Below are 20,141 nucleotides of genomic sequence, written 5' to 3'. Positions count from 1 at the left end.
AAGCATCACCTGAAAGACGCACATCCCCATCTGCTGGCTGGAGTGGGTAACGCAGTTTGGAAACAAGTTACTACACTTTTGTATTGGAAAGAACGTCATAATAATTTAACAATAAACTGATATATTTTCTCTTACGTCTTACAAATAATACTTTCCTGTACACAGACGTAGAAGCTTAATATGAATATGTAGATGATGAATAAATACTTATATGAATAGGTAGTGTGTTAATACACATTTGTGTTAATACTCTGTTCATTTATCACATTCGTTTTTATCTAGATGTGACCATACTATTCCCTTAAAGCCACGCTCTATAAGATACAAATCATCATATAAACAACAGAGAAAATGCATCACATGCAAATAGCACTTGATTATCTGTAGTGCTTTACACTGAGTATACAAAACATTAAGAACACCTGCTCCTTCCATGACTTAGACTGACCAGGTGAATCCAGGTGAAAGCTATGATCCCTTACTGATGTCACTAGTTAAATCCAATTCAATCAGTGTAGATGAAGGGGGATAGACAGGTTAAATAAGGATTTTTAAGCCGCGAGACAATTGAGGCATGGATTGTGTATGTGTGCCATTCAGAGGGTGAATTGGGAAGACAAAATATTTAAGTTACTTTGAACGGGGTATGGTTGTAGGTGCCAGGCGCCCCGGTTTGTGTCAAGAACTGCAACGCTGCTGGGTTTTTCAGCTCAACAGTTTCCCATGTGTACCAAGAATGGTCCACCACCCTAACAGTGCCGTTTAAGATGAGGGAGGACCATTTTGTTTTTCATGAGCATGGCCTTATTTTTACTACACCATATTGGATGACTGTCATTCATATTCCATTCACCCAGTTCAATATAACAGCGATAGGTTTAGACCACTACATGATACTCAAATTTAAATTATTATTTGGTGACGTGATTATCTTTAGTATAGTTTTATCTAAAAAATGATCACTTTTTATATATTTACCATTTTTATTTTTATGAAAATCACTGAGGAGGGTCCTCCCCTTCTTCCTCTGAGGAGCCTCCACTGCACCCAAAGGACATCCAGCCAACTTGACACAATTGTGGGAAGAATTAGAGTCAACATGGGCCAGCATCCCTGTGGAAAGCTTTCGACACCTTGTAGAGTTCATGCCCCAACGAATTGAGGCTGTTCTGAGGGAGAAAGGGGAGGGTCCAACTCCATATTAGGAACGTGTTCCAAATGTTTGGTATAATCAGTGTACATATTTGCAGTCATGTGTGCAAACACTTTACATATGTGTGGTCCCAGGAATCAAACCCACTACCCTGGTTTTACAAGCACTATACTTTACCAACTGAGCTACAGGACCACAAAGAATGATCAAGGAATGGCGGAGATAAACACACACACACACACACACACAGCCTGAGTTTGAAAAATATAATTTAATCAAAAGACGTAATATTGAAACTGACATAGTCCATATGTAGTTCAAATCAAATGTTATTTGTCACATTAATACAACAAGTTTAGACCTTACTGTGAAATTCTGAATACAACAAGTGTCGACCTTACCGTGAAATTCTGAATACAACAAGTGTAGACCTTACTGTGAAATTCGGAATACAACAAGTGTAGACCTTACCGTGAAATTCTGAATACAACAAGTGTAGACCTTACTGTGAAATTCTGAATACAACAAGTGTAGACCTTACTGTGAAATTCTTAATACAACAAGTGTAGACCTTACCGTGAAATGCTGAATACAACAAGTGTAGACCTTACCGTGAAATTATGAATACAACAAGTGTAGACCTTACTGTGAAATGCTGAATACAACAAGTGTAGACCTTATTGTGAAATCCTCCCTGACAAGCCCTTAACCAAAAACACCGTTTTAAGAAAAATGAGTTAAGAAAATATTTCCTGAATAAACTAAAGGAAAAAAAATTAACACAATAAGAAAAACAATACAGAGTTAATATACAGGGGGTCCATGTATCGAGTCAATGTACTGAGGCACAGTGTAGAGGCAGGTGTTGAAATAGATTACAGAGTTAATATACAGGGGGTCCATGTATCGAGTCAATGTACTGAGGCACAGTGTAGAGGAAGGTGTTGAAATAGAAAACATACAGCTTTATACAGTTTGATTTAATGTGGCTTAATGACCAAAAGCACAATTATATTTTTGTAAAAAAGGGTTCGAGCAGTATGTGTGTTCTCTCATGAACTTTAAGTAGCCTCTATTTGATGTGAAATATTCCTTTAGAGACAATGCTAACGATACGATGCTAACTTCTCTCACCCAGTGGCATATGGGCTATTTAGGTGAGTGTTGCTGTTGCCACATGTAGCAGTGCCCGCTTTGTTTAAAGACAGATAGGACGTGGACAGATAGGGCTCTACCTTTGTAGAGCACATGCCCCTTTGCCCTTACAGTCTCTGAAGTGCCCTTTTGGGTGGTGGTATAATCTGTATTCATTTTTTTGACATAGTTATTCTATATTCACTGTCTGCAAATCGTCATTAAATTTGCCTCAGTGATTTGTATTTTCCTTAAACTTTCTGAAGAGGAAACAGCCCGGAAATGCCCTTGTCTGTGTGCATTTGTCTACCACTATGTGTAGCTGTTAGCAATTATGCTAATGACCACCATCTTCTGGTTGATAGAAAAGCTTTCCCAAAAACCTTGTCAATTAAATGTTAACTACAAAGTAGTCTATGCCTACCTGGCAGAATTCTATCATGATTATTTGCATCAATCCAGTTGTGATTTGTTCAGCAGACTCTGCAATCACATGTGTGCTACAGAGACACCACTAACCAAGCAAGGCTCTTGCTGGTGCCACTAACATTAAAGGGTATCTACACACAAAAATTAACATTTCTTAGATTTTTCTCAGACTTCAAAAGTGGTCTCCTGATGTGGTTTAAGTATTGTTGAGGACTTAGAACATCCATTGTTGTTGTTTTTCTATTAACAGTGTGATTTAGAGAGAAAAACCGAAAAACAGGGACAAATCAGAAACCTGGAAAAACCAGACGGAGAAAATGGAAATAGGTTAATTTAAAAAAATGAGATATAGATGTTATATATAGATAGAGATGTTATAGGGCCCTAAATATTCTATACATTTTCTCTCATTACTGGATTATCTAGGGATAGTGTAGAGTAACAGCTGTATCCTGAAGTGACCTTTAACCTCCCTGCTCCTCAATACTTCTTCCACTGGATCAAAGCTTCAGCCAAGTAGGATACATGATAGTGTCAACACATGGAGCTGGGTTGGATATAGTCATGGTAGGATACATGATAGTGGCAACACATGGAGTAGGGTTGGATATAGTCAGGGTAGCATACATGATAGTGGCAACACATGGAGTTGGGATTGATATAGTCATGGTAGGATACATGATAGTGGCAACACATGGAGTTGGGTTGGATATAGTCATGGTAGGATACATGATAGTGGTAACACATGGAGTAGGGTTGGATATAGTCATGGTAGGATACATGATAGTTGCAACAAATGAAGTAGGGTTTGATATAGTCATGGTAGGATACATGATAGTGGAAACACATGGAGTTGGGTTGATATAGTCATGGTAGGATACATGATAGTGCCAACACATGGAGTAGGGTTTGATATAGTCATGGTGGGATACATGATAGTGGAAACACATGGAGTTGGGTTGGATATAGTCATGGTAGGATACATGATAGTGGAAACACATGGAGTAGAGTTTGATATAGTCATGGTAAGCAAAATACTTTACTCAACATATTGTGCAGCTTTCTGTTGCAGGATCTTTTTATGGGGGGGGGGGGGGGGGGGGGTGCCCTTTGTTGTTTACACATCACACACATGGTTATGGGCTTTAAAAAAAGGAGACACCAGTACCATGTCAGATACAGTTTAAATGTATTCATATTTGAGTTTGCATCCCAATATGACACTTTAAATACATAACAGAAGACTGAAATGTAACAAAACTACTATTGTGTTTATTGAACTGTACACTGAGATGCTCAGTTGGTCAACATTCCCCTCCAGTGATTCCCCAACATCTTGTCAACATGTGCCGCAAAAATGGAGCTGATATCTTATACCAGTCATTCTTTATAGACATGTATCCATAACAAGGCTTAGGCCTCCCATATAGTCTGCAAAAACCTCTCCAAAATGTCACATTTTTTAAACATCTTTATTTTCATGCATATAACTTGTCAAAAATATTTTTTATTACCAAATTCTATCTTTCGTGTGGACAATATTTTTTTCATGTTTTCATGAGTGTTTGAGATTAGGTCCCTGAATGGTCAAAAACCTCTTCAAATAGAAGTACATTTATAACACAATATATCTTACAGGTATGTCCTCTCTCACTCTCTCTCATCATGTCACAAGCTGACAGGCTCCCAGAGGAAGGGCAATAAAAGGCCCCAGCTCACTCAACTGCCCCTCCCCTCTCCAACAGCCATCAACTCAGAACATCCTGAAGACAGAACATCTAAAAGATCATCTGGGAATCCTTTCTTTCTCATGGAGCTTTTCAAAAGTGAGGTGAATATTCAATGTGATGTTTGTACAGTGCCTTTGGAAAATATTCAGACACCATGACTTTTTCCACATTTTATTAAGTTACAGCCTTATTTTAAAATGGATTTAAAAAAAGATATTTATATATTCAGCAAACTACACACAATAGCCCATCATTTGGGGCAGCAGGTAGCCTATTGGTTAAAGCATTGGGCTAGTAACCAAAAGGTTGATGGATCGAATCCCCGAGCTGACAAGGTAAAAATCTGTTGTTCTGCCCCTGAACAAGGCACTGTTCAGCGGTAGGCCGTCATTGTAAATAAGAATTTGTTCTTAACTGACTTGCCTAGTTAAACATAAAACATTCAAATGACAAAGCAAAAACAGGTTTATAGAAACATTTATTAAAGATAAAAAATATACCTTCTTTACATAACAGTAAGTATTCAGACCCTTTATTATGAGACTGTCAGAGTAAAAACCAAGCCATGAGGTAGAAGGAATTGTCTGTAGAGCTCCGAGACAGGATTGGGTCGAGGCACAGATCTTGGGAAGGGTACCAACACATTTCTGCAGCATTGGAGGTCCCAAAGAACAGAGTGGCCTCCATCATTCTAAAATGGAAGAAGTTTGGAACCACCAAGACTCTTCCTAGAGCTGGCGGCACAGCCAAACTGAGCAGTCGGGGGAGATGGGCCTTGGTCAGGGAGGTGACCAAGAATCCGATGGTCCCTCTGACAGAGCTCTAGAGTTCCTCTGTGGAAATGGGAGAAACTTCCAGAAGGACAACCATCTCTCCACCTCTCCACCAATCAAGCCTTTATGGTAGAGTGGCCTGACGGAAGCCACTCCTCAGTAAAATGCACATGACAGCCCACTTGGAGTTTGCCAAAAGGCACCAAAAGGACTTTCAGACCATGAGAAACCAGATTCTCTGGTCTGATGAAACCAAGATTGAACTCTTTGGCCTGAATGCCAAGCGTCACGTCTGGAGGAAACCTGTCACCATCCCTAGGGTGAAGCATGGTGGTATCAGCGTCATGCCGTGGGGATGTTTTTCAGCAGCAGGGACTAGGAGATTAGTCAGGATCAAGGGAAAGATGAACTGAGCAAAGTACAGAGAGATCCTTGATGAAAACCTGCTCCAGAGCGCTCAGGACCTCAAACTGAGGGCGAAGGTTCACCTTCCAACAGGACAACAACCCTAAGCACACAGCCAAGACAATGTAGTAGTGGCTTCGGGTCAAGTCTCTGGTCTCTGAATGTCCTTGAGCGGCCGAGCTAGAGCCCGGACTTGAACCTGATCTAACATCTCTGGAGAGACCTGAAAATAGCTGTGCAACAACACTCCCCATCCAACCTGAAACCTGACAAAGCTTGAGAGAATCTGCAGAAAAGAATGTGAGAAACTCCCCAAATACAGGTGTGCCAAGCTTGTAGCGTCATACCCAAGAAGACTCAATGCTGTAATCGCTGCCAAAGGTGCTTCGACAAAGTACTGAGTAAAGGGTCTGAATACTTATGTAAATGTTATTTTTCAGTTTTTTATTCTTTAATAAATTAGCAACAATTTCTAAAGACCTGTTTTTGTTTTGTCATTATGGGATATTGTGTGTAGATTGATGAGAGGGAAAAAATGATTTAATACACAATAGAATAAGGCTGTAATGTAACAAAATGTGGAAAAAGTCAAGGGGTCTGAATACTTTCTGAAGGCATTGTATATAGCCATGTTATAAAGTATGAAAAGGCTTGTTCATTCACATGTCATGAATTCACTATGACATCATCATATTTGTATATATCCTAATGAATAAACTTTGTCTGGAAACATGGTTATTATTTATTTAACAAGGTAAGTCAACTGAGAACACATTCTCATTTACAGCAACAACCTGGGGAATAGTTACAGGGGAGAGGAGGGAGAATGCATGAGCCAAATTGTAAACTGGGGATGATTAGGTGACCATGATGGTATGAGGGCCAGATTGGGAATTAATCCAGGACACCAGAGTTAACACCCCTACTCTTATGATAAGTGCAATGGGATCTTTAGTGACCACAGAGAGTCATGACACCCGTTTAACGTCCCATCTGAAAGATGGCACCCTACACAAGGCAATGTCCCCAATCTGAATACTTTCCAAAGGCACTGGGAGTGATTGAGGAGACACCGTAATTGCTATATTCTAATTAAAATGATTGACCCATAAGAGAACACATGACCAAAGCAAGGCGTGACCATTTAGAAATAAAACAATATTCTTAATGATAAACATAATCTAATAAACAAATGCTTGCATAACCAACCAGGACCAACCCTGCTTAGCTTCAGAAGCAAGCCAGCTGTGGGAAGTAGGGTGGTATGCTGCTGGCTCCAAAATAAAGCTATATACAGCCTAATTGTTTCCCCCTCAGGAAGCTCTGGTAAACAGTTGATGTAGTACACTGCTGCCACCACCAGGCCTGGAGGGCATTTTGACTTTGTTGATAGCGAGTTGTGTTGCTAAAAACGTAGCAGCTAGCTATCTGGCTACTGATCAACCTATTGTGTGTATTGAACATTCATATTGGACTGTAGCAGCTAGCTAACTGGCTACTGATCAACCTATTGTGTGTATTGAACATTCATACTGGACTGTAGCAGCTAGCTATCTGGCTACCGATCAACCTATTGTGTGTATTGAACATTCATATTGGACAGCCTTACCTGTATAGTAGCACCAACACCCATCAGCCCAATCTCTTCTTGATGTCAAAGCTGCAGTGTATTGTTGGTATAGGAGTCTTAAATGAATGAATAATCCTATTTATTTAAAGCCCCGCTAAGATGTCACCATACTATTCCTTTAAAGCCCCTCTGTCAGATATAAATCATCAGTGGGAAACAAACTGACATGGAAACAATGGAGCAAATGTATCACTATCAGAGGGGTGTATTATGACATCAGATAGAACTACTTAGACATTCCAAATATCACTTGATTATTAGAGGAGTGTATTATGACATCATATAGAACTACTCAGACATTCCAAATATCACTTAATTATCAGATGGATGTATTATGACATCAGATAGAACTACTCAGACATTCCAAATCAGGCTTCATCCATATCATGAAGGTGGATATTGATCCAACCATTTCAAAAGTAATGACCGGGCTGACGGAAACAGGATATGCCTGTACAATTCTATTAATGCAGATAGACAATTTGTTTGTTTGTTTTACATGGTGGGATCATTTTGTGTCAGTAAACATTTATGAGCGAGAAATGGTGGAAACTCCTCCATGAGAAAATATTTATTTAATAACCATCACATCTCAGTTAACTTGGAGTCACGCGATGATATGTTGTGTGGTCCTCCCTCTACAACTTGGGAACCCATGTAGTTTATTAGGCTACAGAATAAGTAAGTTATGAACTTCACGGGGTGGTGAAACTGCATGTGATGAGCTTCATGCTCCTTTCCAATACATTTTGATGGTCTTATTCTGGTGACATGATGATCGATGCTTGGCTGCCATTTGACAAATAAAATAATATCTCTCTCATCCATAATAATCTCATCATGTAGGTAGCCTACCATCACTGTATATGTGAGCTGCAGGCTACAGTGCACGGGACAAGAGCACGTTTTCTATTTTACACAAGTTTTTAAAACCATCAGGAGAGTTGAAAATGTGATGGAAACCTATTTAACTTGTATTTTTTCATTCGGCACATGGGAATTCAACAGCAAAAGTATTTTTTTGTCTCGTAAAGCCTTTGATTAGCAATAAGTCTGTCTGATAGAAACATTTCTTGTGGAAAAATGCATATATTGTTTAATGCAGATTTTAGAATATTCACATGAAAATCTGTTGCAAATTACATGGAAACTTAGCTACTAAGGTGGATTTTGATCCAACACCTGCTACTTATTCAAACCAGCCCACTGGGCACAGACGTCAGTTCAACATCTAGTTTCTATTTACATCTCTTTGGTTCGTCAACTAAAGTGAATTCTACATGAAATCAACACAAAATGTCACCAGTCATTGGATTTAGGTTGCAAGTCCATGAAACAAAAGGTGTTTTGTTGAAATGACGTGGAAACAACGTTTATTCAACCAGTGGGAGGCTTGTAAATAACCCCAGGAAAGTGGAACGAGGAACTCTTCATTGAGACAATGATGAAACAGCAATCTGTGGGAGAGTTGTGGTGGATATTATAAAATAAGGATCTGCTGGAGTCCAAGTCAAACCAAGATTCTTTATTTCTGAGCTCAGAGAGAATAACAGAGTTACACAGCGCAGTGTAGACAGTCTGAATTCCTGAAGCAGTGGGTGATGAGCACATATCTTTATAGTTGCCTGTTCCTGGGAGGGACTTTATTCATACAAGGACGCAGGTGCAGCTGGTTTGCAACGCAGGATGATACTCCCAGGAACAGGAGATTATAATAGGTCAGTTTCACAAGGTTAGTCTGTGGTGGTTAATTGCTGTATTACCAAATGAGGAGAGACAAAGTTCACACACCAGTCAGTTAAATTACATCTTTAATAATAAGATCTTTGCAATGACAAACACAAACTCAGCAAGAAAAGAAACGTCCCTTTTTCTTCCACAGAAAAAAATGGACAGATCTTTTTCAGGACCCTGTCTTTCAAAGATTATTCGTAAAAATCCAAATAGCTTCACAGATCTTTGTTGTAATGGGTTTCAACACTGTTTCCCATGCTTGTTCAATGAACCATAAACAATTAATGAACATGCACCTGTGGAACGGTCGTTAAGCAACTAGAATCTTATAGACGGTAGGCAATTAAGGTCACAGTTATGAAAACTTAGGACACTAAAGAGGCCTTTCTACTGACTCTGAAAAACACCAAAAGAAAGATGCCCAGGGTCCCTGCTCATCTGCGTGAACGTGCCTTAGGCATGCTGCAAGGAGGCATGTGGACTGCAGATGTGGCCAGGGAAATAAATTGCAATGTCCGTACTGTGAGATGCTTAAGACAGCGCTACAGGGAGACAGGACGGACAGCTGATCGTCTTCGCAGTGGCAGACCACGTGTAACAACACCTGCACCGGATCGGTACATCCGGACATCACACCTGCGAGACAGGTACAGGATGGCAACAACAATTGCCCGAGTTACACCAGAAATGTACAATCCCTCTATCAGCGCTCAGACTGTCCGGAATAGGCTGAGAGAGGCTGGACTGAGGGCTTGTTGTAAGGCAGGTCCTCACCAGACATCAACGTCAACAATGTCGCCTACGGGCATAAACCCATCGTCACTGGATCAGACAGGACTGGCAAAAAGTGCTCTCACTGACGAGTCGCAATTTTGTCTCACCAGGAGTGATGGTCGGATTCGCGTCATCGTCGAAGGGATGAGCGTTACACCGAGGCCTGTACTCTGGAGCGGGATCGATTTGGTGGTGGAATGTCCATCATGGTCTGGGGCGGTGTGTCACAGCATCATCAAACTGAGCTTGTTGTCATTGCAGGCAATCTCAACGCTGTGCGTTACAGGGAAGACATCCTCCTCCCTCATGTTGTACCCTTCATGCAGGGTCATCCTGACATGACCCTCCAGCATGACAATGCCACCAGCCACACTGCTCCTTCTGTGCGTTATTTCCTGCAAGACAGGAATGTCAGTGTTCTGCCATGGCCAGCGAAGAGCCCGGATCTCAATCGCATTGAGCACGTCTGGGACCTGTTGGATCGGAGGGTGAGGGCTAGGGCCATTCCCCCCAGAAATGTCCAGGAACTTGCAGGTGCCTTGGTGGAAGAGTGGGGTAACATCTCACAGCAAGAACTGTCAAATCTGGTGAAGTCCATGAGGAGATGCACTGCAGTACTTAATGCAGCTGGTGGCCACACCAGATACTGAATGCTACTTTTGAATTTGACCCCCCCTTTTTTCAGGGACGCATTTCTGTTAGTCACAAGTCTGTGGAACTTGTTCAGTTTATCTCATTTGTTGAATCTTAGGTTCATACAAATATTTACACATGTTAAGTTTATTGAAAATAAATGCAGTTGACAGTGAGAGGACGTTTCTTTTTTTGCTGAGTTTACAATTACCATTTTCTATTACAGAGTCTGTGATCATTTTCATTTAATGAAATCATCCATGGGCCAACAATGCAAATGTAAACAATGGAGCAAATGCATCACATCCAAATATCACTTGACTATCTGTAGTGCTGGAGGAATGACACACAGATAAACACACACACAGTCAGAGTTTAAAAAAGGACCACTTAAACACATGGAATCTGATCTACTCTATATTCAAACTGACAGACTCCATATTCACTTCATGTTTTCTCATAAAAACATACAAATATATGTTTAAGACTACTTTGTACAATTCAATTTCATATGGTATATACAAGTAAACACATTCTCAGTCAACAATATAAGACTATTGGAGCACTGTGTATGTTCTCTGATGAATTTTAAGTCAATGTGATGTGAAACATGAATTTACACACGAGAAGTAATTATTCTCCCGTGTGGATTCTCACATGACGTTTAAGTGACCGTGATGAGTAATATGTCTTCCCACAGTCTGAGCATTTGCAAGGGTTCTCCCCTGTGTGCAGTCTCATGTGTTCTTTCAGCTTTCCTGAATGGTTAAAACGCTTTCCGCAGTGGGAGCAGCGGTAAGGCTTTTCCCCTGTGTGTATTCGCTTATGAGCGTTCAGGTTTCCTGACTCTCTAAAACTCTTTCCACAATGGGAGCAGTGGTAAGGCTTCTCCCCTGTGTGTATTCGCTCATGAGATTTCATGTTTCCTAACTTGTTAAAACTCTTTCCACACTGGGCGCAATGGTGTGGCTTCGCTCCTGTGTGTATCCTCTCATGTCTTTTCAGGCTTCCTAATCTGGTAAACCTAGTTCCACACTGGGAGCAGTGGTAAGGCAACTCCCCTGTGTGTATTCGCTCATGAGCTTTCAGGCTTCCTAACTGGTTAAAACTCTTTCCACATTGGGAGCAGAGGTGTCGTCTTGCTGGTTTGGACTTCTTTGGTTCCTCGAAGTTTGGTTTTCCTCCTGCCAAAGACAGTGTTTATTTAATGAGAGACCTGAATGAAACCTCTTCATGATAATGTCACCTTGTACAATGGTGGTAATGACGATAGATGGAATATGAAAATTAATGTCATTTTTGTTTTGTTATTAAAGGTTAAAGGACGACATCATTATGAAAACATTGTAACTTTAAGAGTTTTCCTAGTATATGCTTGATGTTTATACATTGTACGTTGTGTGAAAAATGTTCAAATCAAAGAGAATGTTTTGGTAAAGTTGAAATGTGAAGTTAGTTGTCTAAAATTGGATTTGAGTCAAATCTAGACCTTGCCTCATAACTTGGTACGCCCAGAGAATTGCCCTAAAGGCGGTGACGCCCACATCTGACCCGAGGGTATAAGACATGTGAGTTAAGAATTAACATATCAGACTAAGTGACCCGAGCTGCAGCAAAGGTCTGAGTAGTCAACGAACCCAAAACACAACACGAGGTTGAAGACAAAGGAATCCTTTTCTACTCATGCTATGGATGAATAGCTGCGTCTAAGCGGGTGAATTCAAGCCGGACCACCCGGTCTCCACCCCCCATCGAATCGTGGTATCTACACTGTTTTCATTCCTACGCTGTGAGCCCTGAGCTACAGGGCTGGCTGTCCTCAGAAGAACCCTTTCAGAACAAGGGTGAGGAATCAGACCACTAAGCAAAAAGGACACTGACATCGTGAGGACAACCAGAGAGTTGCACCCGAGAAGTGCGTCATTTCTTGAAGCCTAAACGGCCCATGCGGAGAGAACCACAGCGGAGACCTTCAACACGTAATTACATCATTATATTCTGACCCATAAGAGCGGCAGTTCGGGGCAAGGTCAGGGTTCAAATAAGCATAGCTGACAAATGCACCCAAATGTATATTTCTCTCGTGTACTTTCTCTTTTTCTCTCTTTTAAATCCCCATTTTGGGGAACACGCGTCAGAGTGTGTTGGCCCGTTGTACTAAGTTCTAATCAACAGCCTAGACTGTGTTTTTGTGTATGCGTATCTTTTATTATCATTTTAGCTTTCTAGTAAATAAATAATCAACTAAAATTGGTGTGGTACGAACTCATTGGTGGGACTCGGGTTTGTGCAGATTCCCGGATTATGCGCCGTTCACAATGAGACTGTAGAGGAAATTGATTAATTAGCGACTGTTGTCAAATCGATATTCAGATTTTCTTTGAGGTAATTTGGGAAATAGAAACTCAATAAAACTAATTTTCCCATGGTGCCCAGGTTAATGAGTTAATAATTGTCTGATTCATTTAATCACGCAATTATAAACCGTTAATCATTCGATGAGCAGCAGTCGTCACATTAACTAATACAACGTCACGACATATTGGCACCCCGTGGGAGGCATCAAAGATAAAACTATGGCTGCACTTTGGGTTAATTCCATACCAATTGTGTAGCAAGATACATATATACCATTAACTTCAATTATCTACGGATACCGGATGCGGGTTTGAATTCGACAACATACGATGATCGCCACAAATAGTCATATTAAACATTCCTGAAAATACAAGTGTCTCACATGCTTCAAAAGCCTAGAATCTTGCTAATCCAACTGCGTGGTCAGATTTAAAAAAGGATTTACTGCGAAAGAATACGATGTGATTATCTGAGCACAGAGCCCCATACCAAACTACTTTTTCAACCAGCACAGGCGTAACAAAATCACAGATAGCAAAGAAATAAATTGTTTACCTTTGAAGATCTTGCTCTGTTTGCAATCCCAAGGCTCATTGTTACACAATGAATGGTCTTTTGTTCGGTTAAATCCATTTTTATAGCCTAACACGAAACATTTTGTGAACGCTTATCTCATTGAATTTCGTGTCATTCAATTTGACTAAACATTCGACGTGAATACACAGACTAAACCTGACTTTATCCAGTCATGTTTGGTTTCCTTGCAATCAACTGTTTGTTTGTAACACAACCAAACTTGATGGGTCATTTCGCGGGAAGTGTTGACCCGAAAAAAACGATTGGAAGACAACAAGTAACGACCTCATTGTGCACCAATTATATGACCGCTGTTTCGTTGATTGACTGTATTTTAACCCAATGACCACCAATCGTCTTGAAATCTAGCTGGGTAGATAGCCAATGAGCAGAGGTAAACGTCAATATCTAATGTTTGTGTTTTGGAAGACCAACCCATGTAGTAAACTCCAGCGTAAAGATCGTCATTCGCCATTGAAGTTTCATACTGGAAGTAGCCAAACTCATTACGCACAGCACTGTTTCGGTAACAAGCATCTTCAGATGTTTATATATCGAAAATCATGGTGAATAAATCAGGGAAAGCTAAATCTAAGACTAGATATACGAATGTAGACAAAATTATAGAGGAAATTGATCGTGAAAGTGAAACATATGCTTTTGGAAGACGACTCAGTTAGCGACCATGACTCAAATGGAAGCATATTTTTTGAACGGAGAGGACATTGTTTTGGACTGGTAAGTTCTTCTCATGCTAATGCCATTGTTTGAAATTAATAATATAAAATATTATTTGTGATTGTTTTTACATTTTATTTGCAATATATAAAAATGTAATGAAATGTGTAAAGTACACATTGGCTATACTTCCTCCAGCGCATGCTTCCTCAACTCAGTCTACATATTATGGATTAGAGGATGGTCGAGATGTGTCTGTCGCCAACGTGTGTCCATGCCCCTCTGAAGCTGGTTCATCCAGCTGGACCCCTGCTGTCTCTGGCTCCACACCTCCCGGGCCATCTAGAGGTAAACTGTTCATATTTACTCGAGGGCTATATAAATAGATTTGATTTGATAGAGGACTGAGGGTCTTCCAAATATTGAAAGTGTGTAAATAGTTACCTGTGTTATTTTGTAAATGTATATATATTCTTTCCCTTTTTTTCCCTTTCCCTTGTGTTAGAATACCATTTTGGTATTTTGTATATAGTTATTTGTTTCAAAAAGTATACCTTCACCAATTTGGCCACTTGGGTACATTTGGGCTACTTGTGTGGGACACCTGGGTGACTTCATGATAAATGTCATGTAGCATACTCATTTTGGAAGTTATCATTCTGAAACTTTGCACAAGTACTGTTGCCTTATGTTTTCCACTGAAATTGTCCCCATATTCATATCTGAATGTTTGTTTTATCTTGTTCATTTTAAAGATGATTGATTGTATTATTAAGATTATATTATCTAAACCAGATCTATTGTGTTATATTCTCCTACATTCAATTCACATTTACACAAACTTCAGAGTGCTTTCTTTCAAATGGTACCAAGAATATGCATATCCTTGCTCCTGGGCCTGAGCTAGAGGCAGTTAGATTTGGGTATGTCTTCAAGCAGAAATTGAAATGGGGGGGTAGCTGTAAGATTAATAGTTATAGGCAGGACTGGTGCGGGAGAAGCGTGTGTGTGTCGTTCCATTTCACCCAGATACTGGTCGGGAGAGAACCACACCTGTGGTACATCTGACGAAAGCCAGTGTGTCGGAGGGTCTACTGAATGCTACGAGCTAGGGCATATGTACCAGCCGATGCAGACATTCTGAGAATAATACTAGTGGTCCAACTAGTAGGTCGCTTTCAGGAGTGATCTGACTCGGTCATAAGCAATTCCTAGAGCAGAGGACATATGAGCCAGCCATTACGGAAATTTGAGTAGATATATTCGTTTGACCGAAGCGAAGCCATTATCTTTCTACCTCTCGCATTTGGTCACGTGAAGAGTTTAAGGGTTGAACGTGAGACGTCACCTAGTAAACCCGTTCCCTTGTTGAGGGAACATCCCGTTCCCTTGTTGGGGGAACATCCCTTGCGGCGCGAAGTGGAAACCCCGCGCAAGGAAAGCTAAGCATTGCCAGATGCTAAGCTAACAAAAGGGAGCAGCCATTTCCCCCCCCCCCCCCCCTTTGTTCATTGTGAATTCCCGCGCCGGGCGGGAATCATGTGAGATCTCAGCTTGCGCTATCAGTAACCTCTGGCGAAGAATCGCCAGTCATTTTTCATGAAATAATTCAGGTTACGCTGTAGGATATCAATCCAGTCTCAACTGATTGGATATCATTGTCTCGTTCAATTTAACCTGTTGAGGCTGGGGGCGCTGTTGTCACTATTTATGCTAATCGTGTAATTTTTGAAACGGCTTCCCACAAAATTATTGATCTTACAATATGCATATTATTATTATTATTGGATAGAAAACAGTCTATAGTTTCTATAGGAGTTGAAATTTTGTCTCTAAGTGGAACAGAACCCATTCTACAGCAATTTCCCTGACATGGAGTCAGATTTCAGAAATGTTGGCCCCTGATCTGGAGTCAGTTAAAAGGCCACAGTTATTGCTATGAGTATACGGACACTGCTTACGTCTTCCCCTGGATGCCTTTACGTGATGACGATTTGAATGGGGTCGATTGCGCGTTCACAGGCACTATAAATTAAAAAACCCTGTAGCTAGTAAGTCTTTTGGAGCTGCGTTATGCGCGTGGAGGACACCGACCCGCACCTGTTCCAAGCATTAGTGTTGGGAGTAATCTTTCTCCGGTCATGTTAAGACTCGTTATAGGAGTTAAAAACATCATAAGGTAGTTAATTTAAAGCGTTTTATAGCAATTTATATCCGTTTAGTGCGATTTTGGGACATTTATTTCTGAAACGCTGTGAATGGCTGGGCACGCTTCCAGTTCATCCCGAACGCAGTTGGCATTTCCACATGGCAAGAGGACAGCTTTCCACCAAAAGACGATTAGACCCAAGAAAGGATCCTTTGCCCAAGATACTGATGGAAGAACAGCTCAAAGTAGGACATTTTTATTATGATAAATCGTGTTTCTGTCGAAAAATGTTAGTGGCTTAGGACGCCATGTTTTTTGACGTAGCTTCGCTTGGCGCAAACTGTATTGAAAAGTAAGGATAATTTAAAAAATGTAATTCCGCGATTGTATTAAGAATTAAATTGTCTATCAATCCCTGTCCACCCTATATTTTTTAGTCACGTTTATGAGTATTTATGTATAAGAGTAGATCACTGTCTAATATGGCGCACGGACATTTTCTCACCAGCTGGGCTACATTTCACATTGTCTAACCATGATTTTGGTGGCTAAATATGCACATTTTCGAACAAACTGTATATGTATGTTGTAATGTGATGTTACAGGGGTGTCATCTGAAGAATTCTGAGAAGGTTAGTGAAAAAAATAATATATTTTGGCGATGTTGACGTTATCGCTCACTTTGGCTAGAATCAATGCTGGGCTGCTATGTGCTGTGTGCTATGGTAATATAACGATTTATTGTGTTTTCGCTGTAAGACACTTAGAAAATCTGAAATATTGTCTGTATTCACAGGATCTGTGTCTTTCGATTAGTGTATGCTGTGTATTTTTACGAAATGTTTGATGATTAGTAAGTAGGTAAACACGTTGCTCTAAGTAGTTATTCTAGTCCATTTGTGACGGTGGGTGCAATTGTAACCTATGCCATCTACCTGAAATATGCACTTTTTTCTAACAAAACCTATCCCATACCATAAATATGTTATCAGACTGTCATCTGATGAGTTTTTTTCTTGGTTAGGGGCTATAAATATCTTAGTTTAGCCGAATTGGTGATAGCTACTGGTGTTGGTGGACAAATAAAAGATGGTGGATTATGCTAATGTGTTTTTAGGTAATAGATTTACATCTTTACATATTGTGTCTTCCCTGTAAAACATTTTAAAAATCGGACATGTTGGCTGGATTCACAAGATCTGTGTCTTTCATTAGCTGTATTGGACTTTAATGTGTGAAAGTTAAAAATTTAAAAAAAAATTTTTTTTTGAATTTCGCGGCTCTGCCTTTTCAGTGGGGGTGGGGGGGGAGTGCCGCTAGCGGCACCCTCATCCTAGACAGGTTAATACATACATTAAATTGATACACTACCTTTCCTGGTTGGTTATTGGAATAATACACAAACTAATGTCTTCTAACCAATGAGACATAGTTAAACTTTTCAATGTTAATGAAGCAATACAGACCACATTGAAGTGTCTGGAGTTTAGTTTGTGTGTTCTACAGTCTTGTAAAGAAAGGGGGAGTTGACTGGGACAGACAATGTAACATTCATAATGTTTTGAGAAAATGTTTTTGTAAAACATGCAGCTTACATCAGATCATCTTGAAACTTTCTCTCTAAAGCTAACTTTCATCAAGGTCTTATATGGTCTATTGGTTTCTCTCTTTCATTGGCAGAATCCTTTTTTAGTGTTATATTCATAACATCCATATCCACCAGTCTATCTTCATGTCAACTAACAGAACTCTGCTGGTTGTCCTGGTAACAGATACCAGTCTATCTTCCTGTCAACTAACAGAACTCTGCTGGTTGTCCTGGTAACAGATACCAGTGGGCAGATCTATTGTATTTGTTCAAACTAAACTACAGCACTTACTTTGATGTGTCAAATCGGATCCTTTCTTCTCTTCTCCTCCTCTCACAGTTCCATTCAGCCCCGTTGTTTTCCTGCAGTCCACCAACTGCACAGACAACCTCTTCATACCCAGCAGTAAGGTGCTACCGGGAGAGGCACGACACAGGGACTCCGGGAGGGAGGAAGGACTAGCGTTGTCCTGGTAACCATAGAGGGGACACAGACACATATCATTATGGATGCTGATGTCACTGTTGTCATGAAATGTTTTACAGAAACCCAGCCCAGACCCAGACGGAGCAAGCCGTATGCTAGACCAGACCAAGCTGTACCATCTGGTGTTCTGATCTGGAGAGACTCTTCTCTGCCTCGTCAGCATCAGGATGTTGTTGAGGCTCCCCAGAGGATCCACAATAGTCATGTCTCTCTCCTGTGTTAATGAGAACATCAAACAGATAGTGAACTTACGACCGTCTATTATAATCATAGGGTCTTACAAGAGGCATTAATCTCTCTAAAGAGGGCCTAAAATACAAATGTTAAAGGGTCGTTCCACTAAATGGGTGCCTTTTGCATCCCTTTGATATTTTAAGTATAAATTATGCTCCAACATTGCATTTTAAAAGCCTGTTATACTAGATGAGATGCACTTTAATGTAGACCACATGGATAATTTAATAAATCTAATTTAAAAGACCCCAAAATATATGTACCAAAGGCAGATGGCCCCTTGAACAATTCCTACAGTACAGAACAACATATTCAAGTGTAGAACTTCAGTAGAATTCCCCCTTAAAACCCCACATTAGTTCAAGAACTGCATAGTTTGTGCCCCTGTTTTTAAGACAGTACTCACTGGTGTTAATCTGATATTCTGTCTCCTCCTCTTTCACTCCCAAGACGTCTTCCTCCTTCACCTTTATTGAGATAGCATCCTCTTCCTCTCTAAAAGGTTCTTCCTCGGTTTCCTCTATAACATCCTCTTCTTCTTTCACGACAATGTTTAGCCCCAGAGCTTCTTTCTGCATACAGCAGACCTCTTCTTTAACAGGGGATGAGTAGTTGAGTGAGCTCATGGTCTGGGATGTTAGAATTAGCGACTAGCCTAGGCTCTATCAATGTTTAACAACTTTGCAAATTGAACAAGCAAATTAGGTTAAAGTTAACTAGTTGATACGTCACCTGAACTGCGTTTACAAAACTGAGATTAGCTAATGTACTTTTACATGGTCTAAAGCGTCAATCTTTCAGTTTTATGTTGGCTAGCAAGCTACCGAGGCGGTTGAAAGAGTAGCTGTGTTGTTGTTCCTGAAGAAGCGTCCGGTCCAGTCCATTACACGTCACGAAAGAAGAGTCAGAAGAAAGACGCACTTCGCCATCTGCTGGCTGGAGTGGGTAGTGCAGTTTGGAAACAATAGTTACTACACTTTTTGTATTGGAATAAAACGTCATAATAATTTAACAATGAGCTGATTTATCGCGCCGGACCTCGGGCTAGAAGGTCGAGGGTTCGAGACCTGCTCCCTACTGTTTCATTGCAATATGAATATGTACATGATGAATACATACTTCTATGAATAGGTAGTGTTTTAATAAACATTTGCTCTGTTCATTTTTCACTTTCGTTTTTATCTAGATGTGACGGTACTATTCCCTTAAAGCTACGCTCTTTAAGATACGAATCATCCTGCAAACCAGGGGTGGGCAACTCCAGTCCTCGGGGGCCTGATTGATGTCACACTTTTTCTCCCTCCCTAGCAAACACAGCTGATTAATCAAACTGCATTCTAAACTGAAGATTAAGATTAGGTGATTATTGGAGTCTGGTGTGTTAGCTGGGGCTGGAAGCTATGATCCCTAGTTGTCACTAGTTAAATCCCCTTCAAACAGTGTAGATGAAGGGGAGGAGACAGGTTAAATAAGGCATTTTAGGCCTTGAGACAAATGAGACATGGCTTGTGTATGTGTCTCATTCAGAGGGTGAATGGGGAAGACAAAATGTTTAAGTGTCTTTGAACGGGGGATGGTAGTAGGCGCCGGTTTGTGTCAAGAACTGCAACGCTGCTGGGGTTTTCCAGCTCAACGGTTTCCCATGTGTACCAAGAATCATCCACCACCCAAACAGT

General features: G+C 40.5%; 1 protein-coding gene across 1 annotated transcript; it reads right to left on the bottom strand.

The window, feature by feature from the left end:
- Positions 1 to 8,764: 8,764 nt before the first annotated feature.
- On the bottom strand, positions 8,765 to 19,349 carry LOC129844890 (zinc finger protein 32-like). The gene is made up of 4 exons (XM_055913059.1): positions 18,872 to 19,349; positions 18,348 to 18,445; positions 18,037 to 18,214; positions 8,765 to 11,579 (listed from the first exon to the last, which is right to left on the bottom strand). The coding sequence occupies exons 1-4, from the start codon at positions 19,089 to 19,091 to the stop codon at positions 11,029 to 11,031; spliced, it is 1,047 nt and encodes a 348-aa protein (XP_055769034.1). The 5' UTR covers positions 19,092 to 19,349; the 3' UTR covers positions 8,765 to 11,028.
- Positions 19,350 to 20,141: the final 792 nt, after the last annotated feature.

This window comes from Salvelinus fontinalis, unplaced genomic scaffold, assembly GCF_029448725.1.
Source record: "Salvelinus fontinalis isolate EN_2023a unplaced genomic scaffold, ASM2944872v1 scaffold_0246, whole genome shotgun sequence".
In the NCBI taxonomy this organism is placed as follows: domain Eukaryota; kingdom Metazoa; phylum Chordata; class Actinopteri; order Salmoniformes; family Salmonidae; genus Salvelinus; species Salvelinus fontinalis.
This window is presented reverse-complemented; position numbering and strand designations above follow the sequence as displayed.